Source organism: Sinohyriopsis cumingii, chromosome 12, assembly GCF_028554795.1.
Source record: "Sinohyriopsis cumingii isolate HCF-2022 chromosome 12, ASM2855479v2, whole genome shotgun sequence".
Classification (NCBI taxonomy): domain Eukaryota; kingdom Metazoa; phylum Mollusca; class Bivalvia; order Unionida; family Unionidae; genus Sinohyriopsis; species Sinohyriopsis cumingii.
The window spans coordinates 25,335,498-25,362,314 of NC_142972.1; the positions used below are offsets into that span (position 1 = coordinate 25,335,498).

Consider the following 26,817-nt stretch of genomic DNA (forward strand, 5'->3'; position numbering starts at 1 on the left):
ACGGCTATATCAGAACAAGAATATGTATTCCAAGGTAACTGTGGGCCATATTTATTTTTACTAACACAAATTCCAGCCCCACCCACCCATTAAATAATTAGTCAATGTAAGGACATTTGTTTGTTTACATAAAGACAAGTAATTCGACAAGAAGTTGATTCACATTTTAAAAATATAACAAATAAGCTGTCTTTTGATCAAGTATCTGCGAATTTTGATTTTCTCTTTTATGTCATGAAAAATACAAAATCTTTACTTGTTTCTATACTTATCAAGGCATAGGACTGAATAGATTCTTGAAATGATAAATAGAAGGGGGGGGGAGAGCAAGTTTCCCAGTTCCGTAGTCACGAAACAACATAAGCAAAAATGTGCAGACTATATAGACTCGGTGAAGCAGACACGTTCACAGAACAACACAAAACTTTCATCTGGAAATGGATGATATATAAGATACACTTCTGAGTATGGTTGCCGTAGGTACAAACCCACACAACAGTGATGACATTTCTGCCAACGAATTTTAAGCAAATACTTCTTAGAAGAAGAAGAAACCTCCTCCTTAGTTCCGATAGGGAGGTTTGCCGACAGTAAGGTCATACTTGAGATGCTCGTGAGATCGCACATCGGTAGCATTCTACATCTTTTTGAAAGTACGAAAACCCACATTCCACATTCGAAACTGTGAAAATGCTCTTTGCTGTCGTTTGGAACACCTAAGCTATACGTAAGAATGCCTTACCGAGAAGTTACGATTGCATAGAGCTAATTTTTTCTTTCGCAAATCCTTGGTCAGTTCTACAATCAATCCAAATAAATAACCAAGGTAATTTACGTCTATAAACGGAGTGATTGCGGCAAGACCATAATTGCTCAAATCATTGGTTCTTTACTTCTTTCAAACATCGGTGCCAATCGCTATATTTTGGTCTGGTTTCCTTACTCATTATATGGTGCTAAACATATTTTGGTAGATTTGATTACCGAAAAAGGTTCCTTCCCCAATTGTTTCTGTTATTCATAATGCGCCAGTAGTCGCATTCACTCCAAAGCTGACCGGAAGTTCAAGCCTCTATAAAGGCTCCAGGTGAAAAAGACACGAAGCGACAGAGGAACTTCCTGGTTTCCATCTTTTTATATTGACAGAATCATCTGTAGTCAGTGCTCCATATGATATCATTTGCAGTAATTGGGATTAGGGGTGGGTGTTATCATTAGTTTTTCCCATTTTACTGAGAGAAACAAGTGCGTGCTGCACTAACTTACCAGATAAAACACAAGATGACCGACATGTAGTTCATCCCCTTAATGACGGGAAGGCGGTAAAAATCCAGTAGATCAATAATTCCATGCAGAATGAACATTCCGTAAATAGTCATGTGTTGCATGTAAACCAGCTTGGTAAAATTTCCTTGCCAGTCATAAAAATGGGGGCTGCCGTCGAATAGTTCAGCTAGAAAACCTGAAGAATCGAGTTGAAAAAGTGTGTTTTTATTAATAATATAAACATGCATAGAAATATGGTCCGCTGCTATAAGAGTTCGGTTTTAAGAAGAGAAATGACGAAAGTCCAAGATTTTCATGGTAGATAATATAGATATAAATGTGGATACCGTCCACGTACCGTTTGAATGGGAAATTTGCAGACAATAAATTAAAGTAGGTTTGGTTTGGGGATTTTTGTTTGTAACAGTTTGATAAGAAATCACGAAGAACTGAGATGAAAGGTTCGTTTTTCATGGTACATTAGAATAATGTGGCAAAATCATACAAACCACGTATCTCTTGTTTTTCAGACCACGAACTGAATCAATTTAAATTATTGGAAAGAAGTGGTTAGATCAAAAGCTAGACACGAATTGAATCAATGTACATTATTGGATAGAAGTGATTAGATCAAAAGCTAGACACAAATTGAATCAACTTAAATTATTGGATAGAAGTGATTAGATCAAAAGCTAGACAGGAATTGAATCAATTTACATTATTGGATGGAAGTGATTAGATAAAAGATAGACATTAATTGAATCAATTTACATTATTGGATATAAGTGATTAGATCAAAAGGAAGACACCAATTTAATCAATTTGTATTATTGGATAGAAGTGAATAGATCAAAATCTAGACAATTTAACTTTGTATAAAATGAAAATGTATCTCTAAAATGAAATGGCCTGGCTTGACAGCGCCAATCGGACTTATAAATGCTGACATGGAAGAATTTCATTTGAAACTTTTCGTCGATATCAAATGAGAGAGTTGAATGTACTCGACTCACAGAAAGCGACAAAACAAAAACTGAAAACTTAGAAGTAATTAGTCACTGTTTCATTGCAGTAATTGGTCCTTGTTTCAATGCTGAAATTGGTCATTGTACCATGACAGTAAATGGTCCTTGTATCATTACAGCAATTGGTGATTGTATCATGACTGTAATTGGTCGTTGTATCATTACAGTAATTTATAACTGTTCCGTTACAGTACTTGGTTTTGTATCATGACGCTAATTGGTCATTGTTTCATTGCAGTAATTGGTCACTGTATCATAACAGTAATTGGTCATTATATCATGAGAGTAACTGGTCACTGTATGATGACAGTAATTGGTCATTGTATCATTAATCAGTGGAATTATAGGAAGAGACTTCTTTTTACGTTTGTTTTAATATATTGAATCATCGCATACGACAAGAAAAGTAAAAACAAACAAAAATACAACGGTGATATGTAGGATTTTAGCACATAATTCATGTTAATTAAATCTAGTTGTAAGCTTTTGGATGTTTATTGTAAAGGTGACGTCACCATCTTCACAATTCATATGCGGTCTGCAATTTAGACTTGTCGCAGAGCTCCAAAAGCAACGTAAATTGTGGCCATTCAAACGTCTTGTCCTAACTGGAAATTATTTTGGGATATAAGACTGTTTTCACATCGTGGACCTCTCCGGTGGCCTAGTGATTAGAGCGTCCACCTCGAATGAGGGAGGTCTTGGGTTCGATCTCCGGCCGAGTCATACTAAATACTTACAAAAATGGTTCTAACAGCTGCCTCGCTTGGCGCTCAGCGTCAAGAGGTTAATGTTAGGACTGGTCGGCCTGGTGTCTGGTTAATGTGACTGGGTGAGACATCATGCTACATGTCTGCGACATGTTGTCCCAGTGCTAGGCATCACTATAAACTGCCACATTGCAGACATCGTAGCGATATGACTGAAACATTGTTAAAGCTCCGTTAAAAATCCAAATCACACACACACACACACACACACACACACAAACACACACACACACACATTGTATTTTATAGCAAAACAAATTATTGATTTTGGTATGCAAGAATTTAGTTCCAGAATCGGCTAAAACAATCTTACCTCCAATTGGAAACAGGGTTTTGCACACGATTTCTATGGGAAGATCCCATTTAATCCGAGTTGGGTAGGAAAGCCTTGGTTTGTGCTTGCTGCTATCACAGCCTGCCTGTAAAGATAGGGACATATTATTGTCGGAACAGTGACGTATTGATCGGGTGGGTAAGGGGGCTCTCCCTCTTCTTTTGGGCGAAGTTTTTTTTTTGTTGAGAGGCCTTTCTGGATTCATCTCAGCTCTGCAGTCACTATATTCAGATATACTGTCTTTATTATTGACGTGATTACAGTTCAAACATTTGTATTCGTTCATTTGACAATTTTTGCTCTTGCTATGGTTCCTTAAACTTCATTGATCAATAAAGCTCCGCAAGAAGGATGTATTTCGTATTTGGAGAAAGAAATCAGGAGAAAGGTATATTGTAGAAACAATTATATTTATTTATAGGGGTTTCAAGCCGCTAGGATTCCATATAAAGTTTCATAAACATTTGTAAATTTAATACATTTTATGTTACTGCGTGGTTTCAGAGAATTAAATCTTTCCAACTGAGGATTCATTCCGGCTTCCCACCCTTCCATAAGTGCTCAAATACCCAAATACCATAAACGGGATGAGAAAAGTCATTGGAAAAACGAATAAGATGTTTACAGAATTGGTTCATAATTATTTTAGTCCGAGAGAGAGAGAGAGAGAGAGAGAGAGAGAGAGAGAGAGAAGAGTCACTTACTGTAATATGATCCCTGTATATGTTAAACATCCACCAAAGTGATATACCAATGAAAAACACGGCTTCATCTATATGTCCAGCAAAGGAACCCATGGGTGTTGTTATTTACCTGTTGTGGACAAAAGCCGAATGACAAATTTTATGTCAATGATTGTAGCTAATAACAGAAACACAATTAAAATGAAAATAAAGTGTTAATTATGCGGTTAATACAACGCGACCAATTGAAAATCAAGGTAAGTTGATCTGAAAAAAAAAAAGAAAAACAAGATCAAAGGTTTCAAAGCCTGGGTCAAGCACTGTGCAAGCCCTCGCACATATCTACAGTGATCAATTTAGCGTATACAATACTCGTAGTGCGGAACCATGGATACCGTAACAATGCCAAGATGTATGCACTTCTCTTCCATATTGACCACGTGTAATTTGCTATTTATTTTATATTTTATGGAGAATAGTAGAGATCACCTTGCGAAAGGCCGAACTCATCTTGTTTAGGTGATGTTTTATCGGATTGCCATTTAAATTAGAGGAATTTAACTTCTGATATGCCTGTTTTGATTGCTGGTCCAATACTGATTGCTGGTACAATACTGATTGCTGGTACAATAGTGATTCCTGGTACAGTACTGATTGCTGGTACAATACTGATTGCTGGTACAATAGTGATTCCTGGTACAATACTGATTGCTGGTACAATAGTGATTCCTGGTACAATAGTGATTCCTGGTACAATACTGATTGCTGGTACAATAGTGATTGCTGGTACAATACTGATTGCTGGTACAATACTGATTGCTGGTACAATAGTGATTCCTGGTACAATACTGATTGCTGGTACAATACTGATTGCTGCTACATATACGTTACATATTATTCTAAAATATTACAAATACGTTTGGTGTTTCTCTAGGGTTTTTGACGTCGGCTCTTGATATAGTTTTGGTGAATATTTTTAGAAGATTCAAAAGAAACGAATGTGATGTTTCTGAACAACAGAACAGATTTCCATATCAGAAAATACGAGTATAAAAGAACGACATAAAAAGTTTCTTGATCAAAATCTACAAGTATACAAGAATACTTGTTCTCTGCAAATTTCTGACCATTTTTTTTCAAGCGTGATGTTGGTTGTTTAGGGACTTATATATTGATCAATAAAGTTGAGAGAGAGAGAGAGGGAGGAGTTGAACAGCTTTCGTTTGACCAGAAACAGAAGAAGAAAAAATCACCCTCTCGTTAACTCCGGTCTATCAGTTACAAATTCTTGCTGGAATAAGTCATACTCGTGTACCCATTCTGTTACTGAGCTCAACTCGGCGTCATTTGCACACTCAAGTCAATGTAATGCTAACATATAGGACATATACAAATGAAGTTAAACAATCAAATACAAAAGGAGACAGTACCTGGATTGCATTAAATCATGTAAAGGTGAAGGTAAAGATGACATCAGACTTTAGTTTGCAGAGGGCTAAAATGTATAAACGATTATTTGTATAAATCTATTTATATTACGTTACAATTTTCACTTGTATTTTTAAACAGTTCCTAAGTTCAGAACATTCGGTCCTCTGAGTTGCTATGCATGATCCTGAACCAATCACATGTAAAACACGATTATCTTTTATTATTCTCCATGGAGCTAATTTTGTTTGTCTTGAAGTAGTGAGAAATATTTGTTTTAGTGATATGATGTGGCTAAGTCACGCTGATATCGCATTTCCAACGATTGCAGGGCGTGATAACAAACGTTTGAAGATAACGTATTATTCTTATCGTGGCTGCAGTATTTGTGGGCAGGTGGGGTTTGGGGAAGTTTGGGATTGAGGTTGGTCAGTGTTCGTGAATCGTTGGTACGACTCTGCAAAAACCTGAGCAAGGGGTTCATAATTCACTCAATATCACACACACACACACACACACGAGACAAAGAATTCAGCGTATATCACATATTAAGATGAGTTAATATGCTTAAAAAAGCGTCACTTAAAAATGAACGATTAGCAAAGATGTCCCGATTGAATGAATAAAGGACTAAATTATATAAAAGTTAATTATGGGTCATTTGTTTCAATTTATCGATGACACTGAGCTAGGTTTCATATCATTTGCTTAAATATGGAGAGAAGGCTCTGACAGAAAATGTTGACACGGTTATAATTTACACGCTAATGGTTTGTTGACACACACACACACACACACACACACACTGAACTCGGATAAATATAATGAACAGACAGATAGAGTCATGCACATGCACCAAAATGTTTGATGAGTCGATCATTCCCACATGCATGTGTATCTTTCGTTGTAAAACCTAAACATATTTTGAAAAACAGAACGAAAGACGGAGAAACAATTGAACGACCAGCAAATTACGAGCAACATACAGAGAGAAAAAACCCCGAACATTAGAAGGATCCTGATTACATCAAATTGTATCGTTTGCCTCAGTATAATGCGAGTGCCGTCTTTTAATGAGCACAAATCGATAGTCCTTGACTTTTGAAAGGTGATCAATTAGACAAAACACCAGCCAAGTGTGAATACTATACAAACCCACCATACCAGTTTTAGTCCGTTTTCTAAAGCGTTTGGACGTGATACGTATTAAAAATCCAAGATCATTTGACAAACGTATAAGATTTCTTTTTAAGATGTATATCATGTATGCTTCACGTTTGTTAACATTAGCTAGCCAAAATCCAGGGCAGTGTTTGATTTCGATCTGATTTTCTTTTTTTAATTTTTCATTCATTCATTCATTCATTCATTCATTCATTCATTCATTCATTCTTGCCCATATTTAAACGAAGGAGTTTAAAAACGTTTATCTCACTCAGCTTGATGTCACATAACCTTTTGCAATTTATTTAATCATTCATTCATTTTTTTGTGACCGATTCGGTGGTATAAGTGGTTAGATAGTCAGCATCGGATTCGGGCAGTTGCGGGTTCGAACTCCGGTCGAGTCGAACTAAAACCTCGCTATGCGCTCAGCATTATGAAATTAGCGTTAGGGCTGGTCGGCCTGATGTCAGGATGATATGACTGGGTGGGACATGCTGCCGAAGTGCTAGGCATCACTATAAACTGCCACACTGTAGACATAGCAATTTGATTCTAAAATTGTTAAAAATCCCCCTCTCTCTCTCTCTCTCTCTCACACACACACACACACACACACTTTCCTTTCTATCTTCCTTTGGCTTTCAGGACAGAATACAAAACCAAATCTATTTTGATTGTTCTCATTCAGGAATGGCTGAAGACTTTGGAAAACGGCCCTAGTGTAGGTGCAGTTTTAATAAACCTGTCAAGGGGTCTTGATTGGTTGCCTCACCATCTAGTTAATCATAAGCTGATGGCCTATTGGTTGGATGGCGGGAAAAGCTGATGACCTTTTGGTTGGATGGCGGGAAAAGCTGATGACCTATTGGTTGGATGGCGGGAAAAGCTGATGACCTTTTGGTTGGATGGCGGGAAAGTTGAGTTACTTATTTATTACCTGAGTATGTTCAGTTAGGTTGTTTACAAAAGCTACTATAAAATATCCTTCACGGTGTGCCACCGTCTCCCATATTACTAAACTCAGTTATATTGAATATATGTATTAACGATATCCTTTTACACTCTATAATCATGCGTCTTATAATGCATTGGTCCTAAGTGAAAGTTATGAAATGTTTTGATCAAACCTTCGAAACAAGACCATAAAACTATATTATTGATCAAAATGATTTAAGGATAGCCAGGTGATGGGTAATTCAAATTAAATCCACGGCTCTGCAATCAAATTGAAATCGTTCGATCCACAAGCAACTTCTGCCTTTGTGCATACCATAAATGCAGCTAAAGGATATGCAAAACTTCCAGGGGTACCAACTATATGACTACGCGCTGATACAATGATTGCAGGTGAAAAATCTGCAAAACATCCAAAGTAAGTATCTGTTGAATGTTTACAAGCATATATCAGTAATCTGTAGGAATGTTTACAAGCATATATCAGTAATCTGTAAGAATGTTTACAAACATATATCAGTAATCTGTAGGAAAGTTTAAAAGCATATATCAGTAATCTGTAGGAAAGTTTACAAGCATATATCAGTAATCTCTATGAATGGAATGTTTACAAACATATATCAATAATCTGTAGAAACGTTTACAAACAAATACGTGTGCTGGAACATATTGTACAGTGTCTGACTCTAGATGAAACATGTGATACTGTACATGGTTCTGTGTGTGTGTGTGTGTGTGTGTGTGTGTGTGTGTGTGTGTGTGTGTGTGTTACCTTTTTCTTTAAGTTTGCACACATTTGACAGAAGTTTGACATCTTTACCTTAAATCGCTTGTACTTCAGGATTACATTGTCTATATATTTACTCCGAAAAGTCAGGCACAATTATGTTATTTATCTATGTACCTCCTCTGTAAAGTTAGGCACAATTATGTTATTTATCTATGTACCTCCTCTGTAAAGTTAAGTACACTTATGTCATTTATCTCCATAAACTCCTTTTAATGATGTCGTACTGTATGTACTGCACTGCACTGGTGGTATATATACTGTTTTAAAAAATATAATTACTGTAAAAAGCAATGTCTTATAGGTTGTAAGCATATAAATCAACTTTAAATAAAGGTTACGTAATTTCTTTCTCTTTCTCCAATCATTCTTCCTTACTTCCTTCAGTTTAATGAATATGTTCAGAACAAACAGCATTGAAAGATATAACATTCCGAAGACCGAAGTAGCTTCATAACTTTCCGCAATTATATGTTCATCTAATTCTTGATTTATTGGTTCTTTCTTCCCCTTTTCCTCCTTTCTTTTCGTTCATTAGTCTATTCTCTTTCTTTTTAAATCATTGCAGGAGTATAAATGCTAGCCATAGTTAGTTTTGACGAATACAGTGACTACACTAACTATTATCAGCAATTAACCGTTTACTGGGTTAATAATAATAATAATAATAATAATAATAAGTTAAAATTTAGGCTTTATTAATTAAAGACAGCGATCGGGATTTGAATTGTCTTTTTCTTGATCGGCTATAATTAAAATGTTGACTCCTGGTCTGAAATTAGAACAACTGCAATGTATACCGATATATTTTTTACTCTAGCATAAACATAGAAACGCACGTGATACCCTCGTCCCAACCGCTGCAAAGACGCATATCCCAGGAAACAGGTAAACATTTCAACCCTTGCAAAAGAGACTGATAATAGAGGCTATTGTCAATACTCGCATTTCACCAAAATATGCTTTATTATGGGTTCCTCCATAGATAACGTGATAAAAGACAAAAGAATCAATCGCAGTCACATTCCAGGACGGTTTTTGTTTTCAACGCCTAACTTATCCGTGTGCCAAAAACTGTTCAACATACGAGTCAAACCTCATGTAGTATTTAGTTTTGACATCTGTGTTTGTTTACGACGCACTTATTGGAGTTTCAAAAAAGAATTTTGGTTTTCTCATATATGTATATAATAAGATGTTGATACATTGTTGGTTTTATGATTATAAGTTATATTCGTCCGTCTATCATTTTGTAATTATATTTCTTCTTTATTAAGTTGTACAGTCATACCAGGGTAGTTGTTAATTAGGCAGTCTTGACGAAAATGTGCGAATGGGATAGGTATTTTCTCTAAACACTTTTTGACATACATTTGAATAATACACAAAGGTAAATATTTTTAGATTAATCACCTAATGGTATTTATATTTGCCTTTCCATAGTAATACACCTATTTGGCGCTATTTCGAGATTTTAATTGATAATTCAGGGCCCCGGCCATTTTACTGTCCAGGTGAGTACCTGTTAACTGGTGTAAACTGAATAATCTGCAAGAGCTATAACGGTATATAAAGTGATAATCTGATAACAGATTGACAGTAATCTTGTCATCCGGGGCCTCCAGATTATGGACTTATGATACATGATGTTGAGTCGTTGACCTTATGAAATGAAATCAATGATTTTGAGTCGTTGACCTTGTGAAATGAAATCAAAGATAATAATTGGAGAACGAAAACGCTCGCATTTAACAGACATAAATCGATAAATCGATCTTTCCGACCTCAGGCAATTTTTGTCCTGGCGAGCAAGTTCTAAGTTTGAGGCCGAGGAGATGGAGCATTGGGTGTGGATTAAGGAGACAAAGTACCAGTTATTAGACATTCGACGTATAAAGTAACAGACTCTCCAAAGTGATCGCCCTATTTCATTATATTCACTTTTTATTTAAGACCATGTATTGCATTTAATTACTTAAGACTGTTTTATATTTTGTTACTTAAGGGAGCCGAGGTAGTAGTGGATAGGTCTCGAACTAGATACCCGTAAATGCAAGCCAGATCGGCTACCTCTGTATGCCGTTTTGGAAGAACACTTCACTCCCATTGCCTCGCCATGATATAGCCAATAATGTATTTTCAAAACTTAAATCATTTTTGGGAGTAAGAAAAACCATTACTTCTTAATTTTCCTAATCTAGGTGTAGTTCTTGGGAAATGAAAACCATATATGATATGAGTTCAAATAACTATCGCCTGTTTGGCAGTATATCCCATCATAACACAACCTTGTCATAACATAACTCGGTATAAGACTCTCTCACTTTAAACACTAATCACATGGATGGCTCTTCTGATCAACATTATAACGAGGTATCACCGTATGACTGAAAAAAAAAAAACATCGGAAAAACCTGTTATAACAAGATTTTTCTCATAAACTTTATGAAATGATTTTGGTCGGTAATTTCAGCATATTATCATGAGTGTGTGTGATTTGGATTTTTAACGTAGCTTTAACACTTTTTCAGTCCTATCGCTACGATGTCTGCATTGTGACAGTTTATAGTGATGTCTAACACCGGGACATAATGCCGCAGACATGTGGTATGATGTCCCACCCTGTCACATTATCCTGACACCAGTCCGACCAGTCCTAACACTAACCTCTTGATGCTAAGCACCAAGCGAGGCAGCTGTTAGTATAATTTTTGTAAGACTTTGGTATGACTCGGCCGGGGATCGAACCCACGACATCCCGCATCCGAGGCGGACGCTTAACCACTAGGTCTCATATTATCATGGGGACTCGTACCATCAATCCTCATCACATCGTAATAAGCTATAAAAAAAATTACCGGCCAAAATCATTTCATAAAATGTAAGAGAAAAATCTTCTCATGACAAATCTACTTCACAGCTTGGGGTTCTCATTATAAAATCTCATCTAAAACAGGGTTTGTGCTCATAATATGTGACAACGTGCATTTCTGGAAACCCCTGTCGTTTAATCCTATGAGCACGGAAACCGTATCATCGCGGTCGAATAGACTGAAAAGCATTAGCGTAGCGAACGCAGTCTACAACTCAAAATTAAAAAGGAACGACGGAACGAGATTAGATGTTTATTAATTCACGCCTTGAACAAAAAAAAAATAGTTTGACGCCTTCAAAGACGACCAATTGAACATATAAAAAGTCTAAAACTGGGATGAATTCTCCACTCGAATATAAGAAAATCTTAATTCAATAACGGAATTACCACTTAAATTTCACATAAAAATAAAGTTCCTAAAATATGACTTTGATACAAATTATTTGAACGAAAATTATTTTGTATGTACTCAGATTGAATTGAGTGGAAGTAGATTATGTAAACACTGGATATATCATGAATACAATTTTGGAGCAATCAGCATATATTTGAACCATAATGGTTATTTTGTTACTTGATGTTTATCGGCACGTGAGCATAGAAAGGCAATATATTGCCGTGGCAATAGGATTTGAGTCTTTTGCCGGGAGACGCACCATAACAGCGGACTCGCACTGGTCTGGACAGGACTCCAATTCGTTGTTTTTGCCCTGCGAGTCCGGCATTGAGTCCCTGTACTACAAAGGTTACACACAAATACGTGCTATGAGTCAGCAATACACACTAATATATTCCCGTAACATTAATGTCACTGTAAGCAATATAATTATCACTCCATGCGTTCAATAGTAAAAAATGTTTTCTTGCTGAAAACTGTATCAATTATGTTATAGCTTTTGGCTAGAACATTTCTTATTTTAATTTCATCGAAAGTTCTCTCTATTCTGGTATATAATGGAATAATGGAAATATCAAGACGTTATTTCGAGGCCAAACTGGCATTGCCCGCTAAGTCCACCCTCTTTTCCGTGTGTATAACTAGAAATAACCTTGCATACGTATGCATAGGATTTAAAGGCATATCAACACATTACTGGCTACATAGAGCCGCGTAAAACTTAGGCAGCACAAATGGTAACAGTAAAAAGTGAGACCAGTACCTTTTAAAAAAAGTTCTTTTCTCTTTTGGTGCATCTTCAAAAGCAGAGTTGCCAAACTCCCGAGCCCCCCCCCCCAAAAAAGCAAAACAAACAAACAAGCAAACTTGTCGGAAATACTTCCTCCTAGAGTTTCACGCACAATTTTTAAATTATGCTTCCGCAAAGGTGTATGAAACACTCGTTTTTTTCAGTATGATTTAAACTCTTACAGCGTGTTTTAACAAATGTGTACGAGATACATATTCTAACGATTTAAGATAAAACTTACACCGTGTATTACATGGGCACTACATCGAATGCATTAGAACTGCATGTAAACAGCAGGGACATTACTACAGAATACCAAAATATGCACGTTCAGCCTCGGGAAGTGTAGCTGTTAAAATTCGTTTAATAACTAGATAGGCCTAATTCATGGAATTGTCTCACTGCTCAAATGTCACTGAGTATTTCATTATGACAGTTGATCAATAAGTCAAACGCTTACATGATCAAATTAAAATTAGTTAATATTAATGAATACTGTATGCTTCGCATCTTTGCGAACCATGAGTCGTCGAGCCAATTCTTTCTAAAATCTAAATCAACCCTTGGCACACTTAGCTAGCTAAAGCGGTATCGCCTGCTCCGCTATCTAATTGGATGCATCTGAAAGAAACTCATCCAATCATATCCCTTGTAACATTTGAATCGGGGGATTGTTATGACAATCACAGAGGTCTCTATACTCGGCGACACGTTATTTTATACAACATTTAATTTCCCCGCGCTCTTCTAAGAAACATCGATGATTATGATATATGTTCGTCCATGCGTATATACATGCGTACGTACATCAGGTCGTTTGTAATGCTTTATGTTTTAGCATACACTGTCAAATGTATATATACAAGAATTTGAAAGTGAATTATGCATTTTTGTATGTAAGAGCCTGAGCCGTGGAAAGGGTTGGTGGGATGGAAGAAGAAAACAAAACCCATAAAAAACAACACCAAAAACAGAAGAGCATAGGAAATGCCTCATTTCCAAGGAACATAATTTATCAACATTACTTTCTCACTCTTGACCGCTTCGGAAGCCTAAATGGTTAGAGCGTCTGCCTCGGACTCGGGTTTGAACCCCGGCCGAGCCATACCAAAGAGATATAAAAATGGTACTAGATGCTGCTTCGCTTGGAGCTCAGCACTAAGAGGTCAATTTTAGGACTTTTCGGCCTGGTGTCAGGATAACGTGACTGGGTGGCGCATGATGCAACATGTCAGCGGCATGATGCCCCAGTGCTAGACATCACTATAAACTGCCACACTGCAAACATCGTAGCGATATGACTAAAATTGTTAAAGCTAGTTTAACAGAAACAAATTTTTATTTAAAAAAACCCACAAACACATTGTTTCTGTCTTCTCGTTGCCTAATTTTACAAACACCAGACACCTCATCCATCCAATAGTCCCATTAAACACAGTCGCAGGGTAGATCGGGACATCGCTAGGCCATTTCCATCAGGTCGCCTTTGAGAACTAAATACTTTACTTTCGTTCACATGGAACAAACTGGCATCAGAAGGAGACAAAATCACAATCGAAACAATCTTGGCCTTTGCTGTCGCAACATGTGGTACACTCCTCCAGTGGCAAATCACAAATACATCAAATTGATTTGTGTTTCTACAACTGCTTCCGAGGTTATATCACAATCTGACGGAAATGGCCGAGCTATTATCCAATCGTCGCGGTGTGTGTTCGTTGGTAATGTCCCACTGTAAGCGTCCTGAACGGCGATCCGAATCATCATGCAGGGTAACGACAATATTAAAAGGCCACAGTTGAATACCAGTTTCCGTACAAAGTGCATTTTTTAAGTTAAAAAATGGGTTTATATGTGCATCGTCTGTTTGATTAATATCACAACCAGGTTGTTTTCTTCACTTTTACTCAAATTCCGCTAATATGATCTAAGCTTGAATATCACAAAAGTCTATCTAATGCGTAATTACGCAACAAAGTGGCCTAGTGGTTAGAGCGTCCGCCTCGGATGCGGGAGGTCGTGGGTTCGATCCCTGGCCGAGTCATACCAGAGACTTAAAAAATGGTACTAACAGCTGCCTCGCTTGGCGTTCAGCATTAAGAGGTTAGTGTTAGGACTGGTCGGCCTGGTGTCAGGATAATGTGACTGGGTGGGACATGATGCTACATGTCTGCGGCATGATGCCCCAGTGCTAGACATCACTATAAACTGCCACATTGCAGACATCGTAGCGATATGACTGAAAAATTGTTAAAGCTACGTTAAAAAATAAAAATCACATCACATCACGCAACAAAGTGAAAACTGATCATGTACCTATATCTGAATTGCTAGAATGTGGATCTTGCACATCATGACACGTACACAGCCAAGCATGACGTGATTATGTCTTCTACGTGTTGTTGTTTACTAGTCTTCGCCTTGAACCGACCTTCATTGAGGGCGCCTTATATTAGGGGACAACCTTTTTTTTTTTTTTGGTGTATGTGGCTCGTGTCTTGGAATTTTATTACGAACCAGGAGATTTTTATCATAAGATAACTTAAAAATGCCTTCTTTAAAGACAAAAATTATCTGAGAGCCGGTAATTTTTGTCTTCACCTCCCCCATTCTACTCTACCAATATTAAATATTCAGTCCCTTTCTGTTGCACTAATTGCGCAGAAGACTTGTAGGCAAAACACGGGCTGCGTCAAAGGCAAATACAGCACAGGCAGAATTGTTTTCAAGAAAGGATCTTCTTTTTCATACGAATCACCAGGTGTGCATTTCACCTTCAAGCTTTCAATTTATATAAGATTTTTCTTATTGTCTTTGTTAATTATTTTTATTGTATTTGTTATTTATTTTTAAACAGCATCACCTACAAATACAGGAATACAGACACAACAGATGCTTTCCTGCCATATTGACAATGACAAGAAGTCACGTTTCTGCTCGGAAAATGTGGTATGTGCTCATCTACCCTGCTAAAAAAAAAAAAAAAAAAAAAAACAAAGCTACGTGTCTGCCAGAATATACCAATGTACAAACCTTCGTTAACCAGAGTCGTCAATCCACTTTGTTCCACATCGATCCTTAACACCTGTGCATTGTGAAAAAAAGAAATGAAAAAGCAACTTCCAAAAAAAAAAAAAGAAAGAAAGAAAATAAAAGAAACAAGAAAAAGATCCAATCAGATTGCTTGTTACATTTACCTAAGAGGACAATTTAAATAATCGTCGTGGCAACTGCAGATAACGACACGTACAGCAAGCAACACGTATCACATGCAAGCTTCTCCAGTCTTTGGCAATACAGTTTGCTTTCGAGTCAAGGTCGATATTAGTGAAATCGCTGTACTGAATACCATATGGGTTACGTAATGAGCTCTCTGATACGTTAATTATTTTCGCTTGCGACTGGCACGAACTCATTCATCCACTAGAATGTACTTCTTCGGCAGGCTACGCTAAGAGAGTATGGGGTCGATGTGAAACGAAACTGAATCGACTTCCATTTGCTAGCGAAGATGACGTAGAACCGCTCATAAAAAATGAAGAAACTTATTTGTTTTGTTTTTTAAATAAATGGCAGAAAAATCAAATAAATCATTTTACCTAGTTTCGTCTATCAATAGAAATTACTACGATAATCTGTTTAAAAAATGGAACTTAAAGAAAGGACAACAAACGACAAAAACACAAAAATCACCCAAAATTTGTAATCCCAAAATTAATATAAATATTTGAGTCAGATATTTTTCTGTTCTTTTATGCTGGAAGGACATAAATTTTGGTCCACGGAATTAAAGTCGATGTTGATGTTACTAAAACATTAAAACAAGTTTGTGATCTGTGGTGATTTTGATGGACATTTTTGTTGTTGTTGAGTGGATCTCACCTTTCCATTAAATCGCGTAATTTATGCAGACAAGTGAGTCTACAAGAAATTGGTGGATTTTGTTAACTGAAATTTTTCATTGAGATAATTATTCGCAACTTTGCATTAATGCTATGAATTGAATGTATCGAATATACATCGAGTTATATGGAATATATGTCCCGTTACGAATGATGGAACTATTTTCTTTCGTTCATTCGTACGTTCTTGATATATGTTGCAGTCAGTCAGATCGTAGAAATAGTCCAGATGGTCAGAATGGATTGGGTTTATTTTTTTCCAGAAATTAATCAGCAAACAAAATGTATGATTTTTTTGGGTGTAAATTAGTGTACCAACGTACATCCGACGAATGCCTATAAGTATCAACAGGTTATGCTTGTAGTGGTGGTGGTGGTGGGCTTTGTAAGGACGTGGCTTAAGGAAGACCTGCCTAATTACCAACATTGACTTTGAGAGTGTCTTTGATTTACTGCAAAGCTATTGGCAAAGTTACCCTGCGATAGGGCAAAGTTACCTCGGGATAGAGCAAAGTTACCCCTGGATAGTCCGAACGCCATTTATATATTTGAGTCACTTTACAATAAGGCAGACCAATAACTATATTTGAAGAACTTGGTTTAGGTAGGTTTCATGTTTTCCTCATTTAATGTTATTTTTTTAGCAAAATAAACCCCACAAAACAAACAGATCATACTGGGGGAGGGGGCTAGACGATATGTTTGAAATGGGATATATCTAATTACCGAAAATTAATAAAAATGAGCAAAACGGAACTAACAAAAATTAACGAAATGCATCTGAAAACAAACTCAATTATTAGATTAGATGTTTGAAAATGATATCGATAATTGTAACTAGTGCAAAAGATGCACGAGATGAACGCCCGTCTCAGCGGGTTGACCATGGAATTCTACATTAAAGTTTCGCTTTGCCTACTTGCAATTTTCCAGCCAGTAATTAGGTCAGAATGGTGGACTAGGAAAAGATTTGGGTAAAGGACTCACGGTACTAATTCAAATTCCATGGTTAACCCATGGAAGCACCACGATTTTTAAACATTGTGTAACTTTAAATTTTGTAAGGCCCATTGTCAAATCTTTATTTATAAGTATAGACCCGTCCATGATGCAAGATACTGTGTGAAGAAAACCACATAGCCGCGGCCGGCATTCTTTGATCTGCATATCTTTCAAACAGATGTTTTCAGTGCCGCACCTGACGAATCAGGTACTAATTTAAGTATTGTGTTTTCCAATGTCAAGTGTGTGAAAAGGACAACAATTTTCTAATGGGACACTGTCTATATTTTTTCTAGTTACAAATAAGATAAACTCCCAAAAGATTACTAACATTTTACTTTTCATTATTAAACCCACTACATGCCCACACTTAGTTTTAGAATGGATCCTATTTTTCCAGAAAATCAGTACATTTTCATTCCTGAAAAAGAACATATCTAGCCACTGAGAATGAAAGGAAATGGGCTGAAAACGAACCATGATTCACTGGAAATTAATTAAAATGCTCAAGAAATATTCAAATTTCAACGAAAAATCAACGTTTAGGACCCGAAAATGAAGTCAAACGGAGCTACAAATATATGAAATGGAAATAAAAGTGTAATCTAAAATTACCTGAATAATACTTATTGTGGGTCTCTTTTTAAATATTTTTAATGAAGTATCGGAAATATCAAAACTGCGTTAACTATTAAGATAATTTGGCTGACCTTGAAGGTTCTTACGTAGCAGAGTGGTTACGTTTTAAGTGGGCTAGGCCAGCATTATATTATATTTATATTACGTTGTAGAGCATTATGTATAACATCGACCGCCTTCCGAACACCTCATGGTTGCATGACCCCATGTGTCTAACTAAACTCTGTCCCAATACTTTTTTTGGGTGGGGGTGTAGGTGACTACCACAACTTTTCAAGAAGGTTCAATCTTTACTGAACGTAAACGTACATCACTGAATAGATAACAATTTCGCACACTTTGACATTTTCCTGACCGTTCCGTTGGCCTATTGGTTAGAGCGTCCGCCTCGGATGCGATAGGTGGCGGGTTCAAACCTCGGCCGAGTCATACCAAAGACTTACAAAAATGGTACTAGCAGATGTCTCGCTTGGCGCTCAGCATTAAGAGGTTAGTGTTAGGACTGGTCGGCCTGGTGTCAGGATAATGTGAATGGGTGGGACATCATGCAACATATCTGCGGCATGATGCCCCAGTGCTAGACATCACAATATCGTAGCGATATGACTGAAATTTGTATTAAAGCTACGTTAAAAATCAAAATCACACACACACACACACACACACACACACACATTTTCGTAGAAAACCTCCCTCTGTAATCACAACTGCGTCCTTTTTCCTACTGGAATAAAATTTTCTATGTAAGATTGCAGTGAGAACAATATCATGACAAAGAAACCACGTGACGATGTTTTATAACCTTGAACATCAATTACTGTTTTGTGCTTTTTGACAATTTGTAACTAGTGATGTCCTATTAGATAAATACAGTTTAATCTGAGAAATAGGACAAGGACAAACACTTTTTTCTCATAATAATGTTTACAAACTACAATTTATGAATTAAATTGACGATAGTACCGATCCGGTGGCCTAAGTGGTTAGAGCGGTCATCTCAAATGCGGGAGGTGGCGGGTTCGAACCCCAGCCGAGTCATACCAAAGATTTATAATAATGGTACTTACAGCTGCCTCGCTAGGCGCTCAGCATGAAGAGGTTAGTGTCAGGACTGGTCAGCCTCGTGTCAGGATAAAGTGACTGTAGACATTGTAGCGATATGACTAACCAGCGTTAAAGCTACGTTAAAAATACAAATATTACACACACACACACACACACACACACACACACACACACACACGACAAAGAATTCAGCGTATATCACATATAAGATGAGTTAATATGCTTAAAAAAGCGTCACTTAAAAATGAACGATTAGCAAAGATGTCCCGATTGAATGAATAAAGGACTAAATTATATAAAAGTTAATTATAGGTCGTTTGTTTTAATTTATCGATGACATTGAGCTAGGTTTCATATCATTTGCTTGAACACGGAGTGAAGGCTCTGACAGGAAATGTTGACACGGTTATAATTTACGCGCTAATGGTTTTGTTGAACTGTTGCAACGTACTGAGTTTGCATTTAACTTTTCTCTGATTATCGGAAAGAGCCCTTTTCAATGATGCTGTACCAGTATTGTCTTTGCTACTTCTGTCTCTTTATTATTGAAGTGCTTACTCTCTTTACATGTTGCCTGTTTAATAGTTGTTTACAAAAGAACTACAATACAAGAATTATAAGTTACATCGCAGAATAACTCATATGTCGTCTGTCTATTAGTAGTATAACTCATATGTCGTCTGTCTATTAGTAGTATAACCCATATGTCGTCTGTCTATTAGTAGTATAACCCATATGTTGTCTGTCTATTAGTAGTATAACTCATATGTCGTCTGTCTATTAGTAGTATAACTCATATGTCGTCTGTCTATTAGTAGTATAACCCATATATCGTCTGTCTGTTAGTAGTATAACTCATATGTCGTCTGTCTATTAGTAGTATAACCCATATATCGTCTGTCTGTTAGTAGTATAACCCATATGTCGTCTGTCTATTAGTAGTATAACTCATATGTCGTCTGTCTATTAGTAGTATAACCCATATATCGTCTGTCTATTAGTAGTATAACTCATATGTCGTCTGTCTATTAGTAGTATAACCCATATATCGTCTGTCTGTTAGTAGTATAACTCATATGTCGTCTGTCTATTAGTAGTATAACTCATATGTCGTCTGTCTATTAGTAGTATAACCCATATATCGTCTGTCTATTAGTAGTATAACTCATATGTCGTCTGTCTATTAGTAGTATAACCCATATATCGTCTGTCTGTTAGTAGTATAACCCATATGTCGTCTGTCTATTAGTAGTATAACTCATATGTCGTCTGTCTATTAGTAGTATAACCCATATATCGTCTGTCTATTAGTAGTATAACCCATATATCGTCTGTCTATTAGTAGTATAACCCATATATCGTCTGTCTATTAGTAGTATAACTCATATGTCGTCTGTCTATTAGTAGTATAACCCATATATCGTCTGTCTGTTAGTAGTATAACCCATATGTCGTCTGTCTATTAGTAGTATAACTCATATGTCGTCTGTCTATTAGTAGTATAACCCATATGTCGTCTGTCTATTAGTAGTATAACCCATATATCGTCTGTCTGTTAGTAGGCGAAACAAAGCATACTAAAATGTATTCTTTTAGCGAACCAATAGTGTAATGTATGTATGTATGTATGTATGTATGTATGTATGTATGTATGTATGTATGCATGCATGCATGTGTGTGTGTGTATATATATATGCATGAATGCTTATTTATGGATGCATGTCTTACGAAAAAGCATCGAAAAATTCCTTTCTATTTTGAACGGTATAAATAAGCATCATATAAACGTCTTCTGCTGTATAACACCCAAGTGAATTAATACTAGATCGTGACGCGTCTATTTACAAAATATCTGGAGCAGAAATTTGAAACCTTAAACTTGTTCCCGGCTGGATGGTCAGAAATCACAAATAAATTTGAGGCGAAAATCTAGCACACTTGGAAAGTGTCATCAAAACATGGAGAAAAACGAGTTTAGAAAATTACCAATCATATTTTGGACGACTTTGGCAGCTTAGATAAATAAATGATTATAACTGTTACAGTTACCGTATTGCTGGGCCAGTACATTGTACTATCGTTCATTGTACTGTTTATTTATTTTTTAAATTGGATTTTCGCTTTTAAAAAAGAAAGAAATGTCATGCAGGGTATTCGGTTATTTGCATATTAAATGAAAGCTTGATGTCTACAATGAGTGAAAGTTCATCGCTCTTTTAATTCTTGCTAGTGTTCTGCTAGTGTGATTTTTTGTTGTTGCTGGCTTCTATCTTTGTTTTTCGTTACTCTTTTGAAGTTCATTTTGCTCGTGTTTATGTTTATTTTGACTCCTGGACAACATTTGCGTCATTTAGCGACTTTTAGTAAATAAAAATAGTCATGGCCAAGGTGAATGTATAATTGAAGCGTGCAATATGTACTTTGGGGTTGAGATTTGTCAAATATACAAATCGCTATTGAGACATGTTGTTACTTGTCATATTTGTGTATTGTTAACTTAACATGCTAACCCCTTCATTGTCTTATGCTCTATTTATGCATCGGTTGATAACCTCGTTCACGAATTGTTTATATTAATTGTTTATTACAATATACACTGGATGTAACAAATACTGGTTACATTCGGACAAACCGGCCTACACATGTACCCCCCACCCCCCACCATTGTAAAGAAGCGATATTATTTTTTCTTGATTATTTTCAATGTTTGAAATTATAGAGATAATAAATCGTGCGTATTGTGCGTGTGAGCGTCCTCTGTCGATGCAGAACACCTTCACCAACACTAATTAAGATACGAATTCAAGATTTGTTTGACTGTTTGAAATAAGAAAGCTTTTTAATTTTTGGTCTCATTCCTTATAAAAATAATTTTTACTTATGAACGACAAAGATGTTTTTTTTTTGTTGTTTTTTTTTTAAAAACCATATACATGTTTAATTTAAAAGGGGCCCCGCGTGGCCGAGTGGTCTAAAGCGCTTTCCGTTACGGATCACTGCCATCTCACCTCTGTCTGCGTGGGTTCGAGTCCAGGATTAGACCAATGTGGGTATGTGAGAAAGATTGCCAGTAGCTTCTCGTGGGTCGGTGGTTCTTCCCTGGGTTTTCCCTGGTTTTTCCTCCACCATTAATACTGGCCACCATGCAGAGCCCATCGTGTGCTGAAAAATGGCGTTAAACCCCACAACAAAAACAACAACAACAAAATTAATTTAAATAAATCGTATGTATGTATGTATGTATAGGTGTGTATAGGTGTGTGTGTGCGTGAATATACCATACTATTTAGGCTATTTTACCATATACATTCATTTTAAGAAAATCGAGAAAATTCTACACCGAATAATGCGTACTTTAATTGTTATATGGTAATATATGGGCTTAAGGTCTGGTAGGTAGCCTACACGCTCAGGTAGAGTTCGTTTACGTGTAAATATTTAAAATCAGTTAATCTATTTTTTTATTCTTGAAGCACAAGCTTTTCATCATACAATGACACGAAGTTATTTTTAGAGTTACTATTGCTAAACACATTCTATATAGGTAAAACATAAAAAGTGCAAGTATTCGCGCGCAGAGACTGAACATAAATTGATTTATGTATGCATTTGTGTAAAGGTAAATGTATATCTGAGATGTTTATCTCATGTTATTTACCTACGTGCCCAAAATATGTTTACCTTTATTTGCTTCATGTTACGGTCGGCAAAATATATATATAAAAAAACCCCACAAATTATTAAATGAGGAAATAATACAACACACATTCGTCCGTCTGCACGTAAATATTGTTTCAGATACTCTGCATACGTACACACACACACACACACACACATATATATATATATATATATATATATATATATATATATATATATATATATATATATATATATATATATATATATATATATATATATATATATATATATATATATATATATATATAAAAGAATGAAAGTATGATCATGGGCAGGCTGGTATTCAGTTGGATCTATATGTATGTACTCATTCGCAAAATACTGCGTTAAAATGGTGAGGGAAAAAAAAAGAGATAAATAAGCCATGTGTGAAACAGTGTTGTAAAACACCTTCGTATCTATAAAAGGTACCCATAAGCATCAAGGCAACAAAGACTGCACCTGATAATTAAACCATATTACTCTTACTATCATTCATAAGAAGCAGAATACTTGTACAGTCTAACATCGATTATCCGACTCTGGTTTATGGGACTAGTAGCCTACTTGAATTTGACGCATTGAAAGGGACAGTGTATAAGACATAATTTTTCTATTACATCAGTATTTCATATAACCAATCAGAAACCGCTATCTGTATGTTCCTGCTCATTTCAAGAAAAAATTAACGCGGTGTTGATCTCCCTAGATCCCTTAACATGAACTATGCATACAATACCTCTTGGCTGCCATATTGTTCTAGCACTAAATAATAAGATATTTTTTTCTTAACATCTAGTCACAGTATCTTATTTTTGTGGGAAGCACTGGCCAATATAACGAAGCACGCGCAATAAGAACCAAAATAATTGGAATATTTTCTCCTACTGGAACAGGGTTCTATCGCGGAAGCCAAAATTATGGCTGGGTCATTGCAAGATGGTAAATTCTCATATCCGATTAATGGGTTAATCACCTGTTTTTAACAAATAAGGAATGATTTAGTATTAGCTAATGTTGACTGTCATTAGATAGAAAACCAGGTTCACTACAGGCGAATTTGTTTTTGTTCATTTCTTCGTCATCTGGGGAGTTTACACAGTTTTGACTTTTTAGCAAAGTTAATATGTCGCTCTTTTCGGATTTTTGTGGAATATTAAACCTTATTGACGAAAATGAGGTTTCTGTCTTTTTCTGTGTACTAGATTAAATGTATTCAACTCCATCGCTTTCTTTCTTCTTTTATTTTGCATACTTTATGTGTTGTTCACATAAATAAAAAAGCAATTCTTTCTATATTCTTAGATGCAGAAGATAGCACGAAAGACCAATTGTGAAAAAAGACGAATTCGGGATCCTGATTAGAATATAATCACTACCAGTCCTAAATTAGGGATACGAATAAGGTCTGCTTAAGTAAAGGATCTAAGTAAGTTATACTTAAGTAAGGGATCCAAGATTTATTGCAAAATCGGCGCGCTGTATGTGACATCATGCCGTTTGGACAGAGTCTGAAGATGGTCGCTGTTGTAGTAACTGAGCCAAACAAAACAAGACAAAGCAACAATATGAATGAGAACAGTTATAAACGCAACGATAACGATGATGCTTTTAATATTTTTATTGGTGTGAGTGCTGTTTCCTTGCTTCTGCCTTTTTGTTTGTTCATCTATCTGTGTGTCATTTTGTTCATATCTCATACCAGAGAGAAAACTGCACAGACAAAACAACATAATTTAAAGCTTTCAAAATCCGAATTCACAAAGGAGCACAATGACTATTTGTCATGGAAAATACACCAGCTCAGATTAGAGGACATTAACAGAACAATACACATCATTCGTATATTCTATGACAATATTGCGCACTACTTTATGAACTTAAGTAATAAAGTTCGTTATTCTATCTGTTTTGTCGGTTAAACTGATACTCAGGAACATCTATCTGTTCGCTTTGGTATTTTGTGTTTTCTTACTTAGAATGTGTTGACGTACCTTGGCGGGGTTGTAGTAGCTTTGTGGTTAATGTGCGTATTTTAATGTACCGTAACTACGTACCATCTTGTTGGCTCAAGTTTAAAGATGCACAGACGTTATCCTATTTAATATTACTGTTCGTTGGTCCATGGATAAATAATTAATTTATTATCACAAGCAATCAGTTAATACTTTACACATGTAATCAGTAGAACTACTACCACTGCTTCTACTACTACTACTACTACTACTACTATTATTATTATTATTATTATTATTATTATTGTGAAAAGGTATTCAACAATGAATATTTGCACTTCTTGAGTAAGAATACTCTACAAAATAACATAATATAACGACTTACCGCACGTTATATCTGATATATTTCCACTCCCAAGTCAACGGGAATGTTTTTCTTTAAATACTTTAGTCATTCACCCGAACAATTAGAGATCACGTGGTATATCTACCGTACATCCCGGCATGAAGGTTATCATCCTGTCTTGATTTGCAATTTATTAGCTATTATTTAAGTTATAGTTACGTGTCACTAGTGACTTGCTGAAACTGATGCGTACGTTAATATTAGCAAATTGCTTTTTATAATTTTTATATACATACCGATATCAGTTTAAATCATGGAGCTCGCGGCGAATAATCATGAGGGTAATTAGGACAGGCTTGTCTGGTTATTCGTACAGCCATGATTTGAAGATCATTCGAGAACGAAAGGAGGCGGCCACGTGACTGGCAATTATCTGTGTGTCTTGGCCAGAAATACAAAACAGTGAGTGTCGCTACGGAGCTTCTTTTAAAAAATGGAAGTCAGTATAAATTGAAACTTTTAATTAGTTGTAAAATACATGAACATTCTAATAGCTGCTATTATAAAATCCCTTCATTTGTGTGCATGAACGGCTCTTGAGGGGGCACCGCACTTCAGGTTTATTGTTGACACATCTTAGCCCCGTCCTAGCACATAGAGCTGGTTAGAACTTAGAAGTGACACCCTGATTATATCTAAAAGTGTATTTAGTGTGGGTTGACCCTGTCCTCCCTTAATACATCTGTATATGTTCATTGTATAAAACAATAATGTTGATTATGAATTTTGCAGGGTTAATTTCTTTTTTATCATCGTATTTGTAAGTTTTTTTTAAATCCCATGAGGCCAAAAGCTTATGTACTTTCCGACATCCATTAGGACTTTAGAGGTCCGAGTTTGGACTTCCGATTTAGGGTCGTACTATTGCCCCAGTGACATGTTAATGTCATGGGCCAATTTCCTCCCCCTTGTTTTCTTTTTATTATGTTTTTTATTTAGTTGACTTTGCCAGAGTCATTTAGCCCCATTTATTTTATATATATATATATATATATATATATATATATATATATATATATATATATATATATATATATATATATATATATATATATATAAAAGTATATAAGAATAATAAGTGTGTATATATGTTTGCATGTTTGTGTGTTGTGTAGGGGGGTTTATAGTATGCCATAGCATACTGTATTTTATTATATTTTTTAAAGGGTGATGGTTTTTCTTATAGTCCACTTTTTTGGCACATTTTAGTGCTTGTATCTTAATTCGGAGTAATTTTCTCTTCCCCGTTTGTCAAACAGGGAGTTGACCTGTATTAAGTTTTGATTGATGTACTTTTGTACTTCTTATCATTATGTATACTTTTTGGAGTATTACATATTCATTAGATTCCTATTTCGGTTGAGTCTATTTGTTTATGTTTGTAGATCTTATATACTTGTGATAGATCTTAATATGTTAAATGAGTTCAATTGTATAGTATTTTCTCAAGACTGGATTTCAGTACATATCGCTGAGAAATTTGCCTCGGACCCATCTTCATGAAATGATCCGTGGGCAAATTTGCCTCATGGCGCGATATATCAATTTAGAGTTGAGGCGATCGTTTTCTGCCATCAAACAGCAGGATTCTCGGTAATGGAACGTCTGAGTCCGTCTCCTAAGGTCGTCCTTATGAGTTTGTCAAATTACATCATCCGGATACTCTGGCCCTGCGCGGTCATGGTCGGCCC

General features: G+C 36.0%; 1 protein-coding gene across 3 annotated transcripts in view; it reads right to left on the minus strand.

Moving 5' to 3' along the window:
• Nucleotides 1-25,147, minus strand: part of LOC149786116 (transmembrane protein 45B-like) — a 42,040-nt gene extending 16,893 nt beyond the window's left edge. The window contains exons 1-5 of one of the 3 annotated variants that reach the window (XM_089976442.1): nt 25,106-25,128; nt 15,510-15,561; nt 4,100-4,208; nt 3,375-3,480; nt 1,267-1,462 (exon numbers count right to left, since the gene is read on the minus strand). In XM_089976442.1, the coding sequence (XP_089832568.1) occupies nt 1,267-1,462; nt 3,375-3,480; nt 4,100-4,192 (395 nt within the window). In that variant the 5' untranslated portion in view covers nt 4,193-4,208; nt 15,510-15,561; nt 25,106-25,128. Of the gene's footprint in view, nt 1-1,266; nt 1,463-3,374; nt 3,481-4,099; nt 4,209-15,509; nt 15,983-25,105 lie in introns of those variants that run through there. The other 2 variants (XM_089976441.1, XM_089976443.1) reach the window with 2 other exon arrangements.
• Between the last annotated feature and the right edge of the window lie 1,670 nt (nt 25,148-26,817).